Consider the following 6595-nt stretch of genomic DNA (forward strand, 5'->3'; position numbering starts at 1 on the left):
TAGAAAATTATACACTTATCCAAAAAATTAAAGGAACAAAAAAATTTTATAAATTTTTCAGTGATTTTTGGAAGGCTGTATTTTCGAGAAAAATGATCGTATCGAAAAATATTAAAAAAGCATATTTAAGCTTGAAATCTCTTGTTTAAAGATCTTTTAGCCAAATAATTTCCTGAGCCACGGTTTTTGCGGAATCATAAGAAATAGGTCGAGACAAAATTTTCTAAATTATTTAGTTTTGTTCTTTAGGTCTACAGGGCCGGGAAAATTTTTTTCAAAAAAAAAAAAAACAATTTGTGGCTCGTTTAGCAAATTCATTCAGCTACAATTTGCTTTTTTTTGTTTCTCTATGCGACAATTTGCTGCTAAGATATCAGCCTTCAAATGAAAAAGGATTCTTTTGTCTTTGATTATCGATATCTCAGCAACTAATGGTCGCACAGTAATTAAAAGGGCAGTTTGAGAAACTTAAATAAATTCGCTCACTGACTCATAATAATTAAATATTTTACTTGATCTGAATGATTGAGATTTTTTTTATTTATTGTCTTATTCGAGTAGAATTAAATAGCTAGGAAGGAAATAGTGAATTTATAGGAATTTTTAATACACTCAGCGGATCAACAAATGGATCATTGACCAACCCGGGTCGATCTCTTAGTTGCTATTTATCATCATTGTGTATTTTTAACTTCCCGCCAAGAAAATTGCAAATTTTCAAAAATTCGGGAACTTATTGGTTTCAGTCCGATTTTCGAAAATCAAATATCGAAGAAGTCTTGACGTTTTGAGATTCTAGGAAGCTATCCTGACTAATTTCACGATGATGTCCGAGTGTATGTACATATGTATATATGTGAATATCTGTAACTTTGGAACGGATGAACCGATTTCGATCGTCAAGGTGTCATTCGACGCGGCTTGTCAATATCTAAAATCTGTAAAAAATTGAGTTTGATCAGTAGGGCTCGTTCAGAGATATTCCAAAAATAAACTTTTTTTAAAAATGTTTTTTTTGGATAACTTTTTATGTGCTCGATAAATTGATTCCAAAATCAATTGGGCTCTAAAGCTTCATAAGCCGCGTCGAATGCCACCTCAAACATCAAAGTCGGTTAATTCGTTCAAGAGAAACCGTTGTCGAAAGAATTAAAAAAAAAAATTTTTTTAGTGTTCTCGAAATTCTTCAAAAACGACTCAATAAATGAATTTCAAAATCTGATCAGTTGTAGAACTCAATAAAACGCGTCGATTGCCACCTTAACCGTCTTAATCGGTTTATTTGTTCGGGAGATATCGTTTGAGAAAAAATCGTAAAAAACGTTTTTTTTTTTCGAAAACAAAAGGATACAAAAGTATTTTCGAGCTCGAAGAGCTCGAAAATGTATATACAACAATTTTTTGAGCTCGAAATATGCGGGAAGTTTTGGGGCTGGCCCGCAGGGTCAACCGACAGTCTGATTTTTTTGGAGAGTTCAAGATAGCTATTTTCCTTAATAATAGGAGAGGATGGATAGTAAAAAAAAAGGTTTTGGGTGTTAGGTAAAGGTTCTTTGGGTAGAGTTGATTTTACTTGAAGTAATAAAAAAAAAATCGATTTTGTCGATGTAAGTTGAATTTAAATAATAAGACAAAAACTAAACTTTGAGTGGTAAATCTTTGTTCTCATAAAATTTTAATTTACTGAGTCAGTCAGTTAATTTGTGATTTCGAGTAGCATTCGAAAAACAATAAATTTTCAACCATGAACTAATTGATAAGTTTTCCAATCAAATAAAAGGATAAAGTCAACCCTTTTATAAAATTTGAGAAAGCTTGTAAATGATCATTGGAAAAGATATTATTAAACGTTGCAAATGAATTACAATTGAAACATCGAAATGAGTTTGAAGTTTCTCAAATAAAAATTTATGTAATTGATAAGGGTTGAGGAAAAGAAAAATTTCCGTTTAATAATTGAATTCGTGAATAAATTATGAATATATTCTTGTTTGTTTTGAATCGAATCCTTTGAAGGAAATTCAAATTATTAATGGTTTCATGAATAGTAAAAAGAGATTTTATTTACTATATCTTGGATTGATTCGAATAAATTTAAATAAATGAATAAAAGAGAAAAGTTTCATTGATTAATAAATTTTAGAATTGGTTTAACTGCATTGTATACTATTACTTTAATAAATTAAATAGAATTTGAAGAACAATTTTCAGAATAAGAATTTAGGTAAAACAAATTTTTATATCGTAATTTTTCTTGTGTAATGAATTGAATTATAACGAAAAACAAAATACTAATTTGTTGAAATATTTAGATAATCAAAAATAATGATTACAAAGCTCTTTTATATAAAACAAAGTTTTATATGGAATGTTGATGATTTAATGTGATATTTCCAAATAAACTCCTTTGACGTAAAGAATAATTATTAATTTCTGCTTTAATAATTCTAAATTAAACAAATTACATCAGTGTGAGTGATGATTTTTCTCTTAATCTAATATCCTTCGATTTTGTCCGTCGGATAACTCAACTAGGTTGAGTGAACTAACGAAGTCTCAAATTTTATTAGATACTATTATTTAAAATTAATGTTAGTTTTATTTTTATATTAATAGTTATTGTTTGTGTGGAAGGTTTGTTTTAAAAATTGAGATGCAATGTCTGTTTACTAAATTTATTTGTAAAATTATTTTGTGTTTTTAGAAAAACAATTGTTCACAAATTGTTCACGAATTCTGAATATTTTTTTTTAATAGATAACGGAAAAGAGATCATACTTTCGTAAACCAAAAATCGTTACCTGTTGTTGTGGTGCGAACTGAAAAGAAATTCTGAATTTTAAATTTCACAAACTTGTTTTTTAGATTCACTAGATTTTTACAGCTTTCCACGAATAATTTTATAATAGATTTATTTTTAATTGCCCATAGATTCACAGTACACAACTAGAGAAAAATCACTGCACCCTTTTTTTTATTTAGCGAAGGGGGAATGATTTTAACTTTAAATATAACTGAATTTATTGTAATCTCTGAAGGTTAAATGAAAATGAAAATCCTTGAATAAGGATTGAAATCCGTAAATGAAAATGAGAATCCTCAAATTAACAAAATTGAAATCCTTGAATGAAAATGAAAATCCTTGAAATGAAATCGAAATCTGTGAATGAAAAATGAAAATCCTTGAAATAAAATAGAAATCCGTGGATGAGAATGAAAATCCTCAAAATAAAATTGAAATCCGTAAATGAGAATGAAAATCCTCGAATAAAACTGGATGTCGTGGATGAGAATAAAAATCCTCGAATGAAACTGAAATCCGTGAATGAGAATGAAAATCCTCGAATAAAAACGGGATCACACCCGAAACTGTATTTTAGAAAAATTTCAAAAACTGGGTCACACCCGGCAGTAACGAAGCGTAAAAACGAACTCATTGATCAGCGGCTGCAGTGACTTATATTTACTTTGTAATCTTAGATGGACCCCCATGGTAGGGGCTATGAGAAAAGACGCAGAAACACTCTCCACTTAATCCGCTTACAGTGGTATCATTATTATTAATATTACGTTTATTGTTAGTCTTATTGTTTTCGTGTTTCACATACATTTACTATGGCAGATCCAAAGGTAAATGATGAGTTTATTGACGCTAAACCAATGATCGTCTACTCGCTCAAGGCACCTAGCTTTAACACAAAGCGAGTGAGTTGACGGTTTGCGCAGCTTGAGGCTCAGTTTGCGATCTACGGCATAGCAACTGAGAGAGAGAAATTCAACCACGCGGTTTCTCCCATCGACACAGAGTATGCATGTGAGGTTGAGACCCTTATCATCAATCCACCAACGACGACGCCATACGCCGAGTTGAAAACCACGCTCATTGCGTGTTATTCAAAGTCTGAAAAAGCTAAACTACGTCAGCTTCTAGGTGGCGAAGTGAGCGGTGACCGATCACCATGACAGTTCCTCCGCCATCTTAAATCGCTCGCGCCGAGCATCGATGACGCAGTCCTGAAGGCAAGATAGCTGGCAAACTTGCCTAAGAAGACGCAAGAGCTTCTAGCCATTTTTCCGACTACAGCTACCATCAATGTGTTAGCCAAGACAGCTGACAAGCTACATGAGATGTTCCCAGTTACTCACACCGCTGCCATAGATTCATCATCATCTTCCCAGGAGACGATGGCGCTGCAGAGACAAGTCAGCGAACTATCTCGGCAAGTAGCAGCCTTCACGACAGCTTTCAACAAGAACCGCGGCAGATCTCCAGCTCGAAAACCAAACCAACGCTCCCGAAGCAATTCAAAGCCACGCAAGCTTGATAAAACAGGCATCTGTTATTACCACGCCAAGTTGATAAAAATGCGTACAAATGTACGCCAGGGTGCAAGTTCTCGGGAAACGTGAACGAGAGTCACTAGCGGCGTAAATCGACTCTCTCGCTTCTTCAAACCGCCTTTCCGTTGTCGATCTAACCACGAATACTCAATACCTTGTGGATTCTGGTTCAGATCTTTCTGTTTATCCATACGGGTGGATGAAATGCAAGCCTACGCCAGAAGGATACCAACTTCATGCAGCAAACGGCTCGCTGATCGAAACATACGGGTGTATCACTCTGTCACTAAACCTCGGTTTACGTCGAGAATTTACGTGGAGATTCATCATCGCTGACATCACGAAACCAATTATTGCTGCTGATTTCCTAAGTCATTTTAATTTGTTAATCGACCACAAACACAGACAATTATGTGACGGCTTCACTGGTCTCCAAACACGCGTAGATTCCATACGCTCAGATGCAAAATGCATTGAATTAATCGAAGGTGATACAGTTTATCATAAACTGTTGTCAAACTACCCGGCTATAACTCGACCTGAAGGAATAACTTCAGCAAAGAAGCATTCCACAGTACACCACATCAAGACGACATCAGGACCTCCGGTATCGTGTAAAGCGCGACATCTTGCACCTAACAAATTGAAAATTGCGCAGGAAGAATTTTGCAAGATGGTTCAACTGGGTATCGCACATCCTTTGACCAGTCTTTGGGCATCCCCACTCTATCTTGTACCCAAGAAATCTGGAGATTAGCTACCACGTGGCGACTATCAACCACTCAATATCCGCACGATACACAATAACTACCCGGTCCGACGACTCGACGATTTTACCGCAACGCTGCACGATAAAAAGATATTTTCAGTACTAGATTTGGTTAAAGCCTTCAACCAAATTCTCGTCGCCGAAGAAGACATCGAAAAGACAGCCATCATCACTCCTTTTGGCTTATTCGAATTTCCATACATGAGGTTTGGACTTCGAAATGCCGCGCAAACTTTCCAAAGTTTCATCGATGCGGCCACACGAGATTTACCGTTTGTCTTCCCATACATCGACGACGTTCTAATAGCTTCAGAGAATGAAGAGCAACACCGCGAGCACTTAAAAATTGTATTTCAGCGCTCACAAGACTACGGCCTTGTTATCAATGCAGCCACATCGGTGTCGGGCCAGCATGAGGTAAAATTTTTAGGTCATCACATCAGCAATAAAGGTATCAAGCCGTTGCCCGACAGGGTAGACGCAATTATTAACCTAAAATTTCCTAGTACGATTTCTGCATTACGTGGTTTTTTAGGTACCATAAATTTCTACAGGAAATTTATTAGAGACGCTGCAGAAATCCTTGCACCGCTGAATAAACTGCTCGAGGGACCAAAAGTGAAAGGATTAACGCCGATCGTCGAGACACCAGAACTCCGACAAGCTTATGACAACGCAAAGCAGGTATTAGCCAACGCTGCAATGCTTGCGCATCCAAACGACGACGCAACTTGGGCTATTTTCTCGGACGCATCAAACACAGCCATTGGTGCAGTTCTGCAACAACTAGTTCACGAAGAATGGCAACCACTTGCTTTCTTCAGCAGAAAACTACAGCCATCCATTCAAAAATTATTGACGTACGATCGCGAACTTCACACCATCTATTAAGCTGTCAGACACTTTCGTCATATTTTGGAAGGTAAACAAGTTGCAATTTACACCGATCATAAACCATTGCTCTTTGCTTTTCAGCAACGTACTGAACGGGCATCACCGTGGCAATTTCGTCGCCTAGACTGGTAGTTTCTCTACCAGTATCTCGCGGCTGCAACAAGTACCTGACGATCGTCGACAGATATACTCAGTTCCCAGAAGCCATCTCACTTAAAAATGAAGACGCAGATACTGTTGTACTCGCACTGTTTAGAGAATGGATCTCAAAATACGGTGTACCAGCCAGAATAACGTCCGACCAAGGAGGACAATTCAGATCATCGTTGTTTCAATCGCTGAGCAAATTTTTTGGCACAACACATTTGGTGACGATGCCCTATCATCCTCAATCTAATAGACTGGTGGAACGCCTACACCGACAACTCAAGGCTGCACTGCTGTGTCATGACGACACTGGGTATGACGCGCTACCAGTTGTCTTGCTTGGTCTACGAGCTGCCTGGAAAGAGGACATACAAGCTACTGCAGCTGAGCTTGTATACGGTGAACCGATTCGTCTACCAGGTGAACTACAAGTTCCGTCAAATA

General features: G+C 36.6%; 1 protein-coding gene across 1 annotated transcript; it reads left to right on the forward strand.

Annotated features, from left to right (window-relative positions):
* Positions 1–4128: 4128 nt before the first annotated feature.
* LOC103572815 (uncharacterized) lies at positions 4129–5098 on the forward strand. Its single transcript, XM_008551597.1, has 2 exons — positions 4129–4339; positions 4515–5098. The coding sequence occupies exons 1-2, from the start codon at positions 4129–4131 to the stop codon at positions 5096–5098; spliced, it is 795 nt and encodes a 264-aa protein (XP_008549819.1).
* Positions 5099–6595: the final 1497 nt, after the last annotated feature.

This window comes from Microplitis demolitor, chromosome 3 (assembly GCF_026212275.2).
Source record: "Microplitis demolitor isolate Queensland-Clemson2020A chromosome 3, iyMicDemo2.1a, whole genome shotgun sequence".
Taxonomy (NCBI): Eukaryota; Metazoa; Arthropoda; class Insecta; order Hymenoptera; family Braconidae; genus Microplitis; species Microplitis demolitor.

What these genes read in the sequence shown, in the direction of transcription:
- LOC103572815 (XM_008551597.1), top strand. Translation starts at nt 4,129, where the DNA reads ATGTTCCCAGTTACTCACACCGCTGCCATAGATTCATCATCATCTTCC. An exon ending in GCTTGATAAAACAGGCATCT is followed by an intron (nt 4,340 to 4,514) that starts GTTATTACCACG and finishes ATTCTGGTTCAG; the next exon opens with ATCTTTCTGTTTATCCATAC.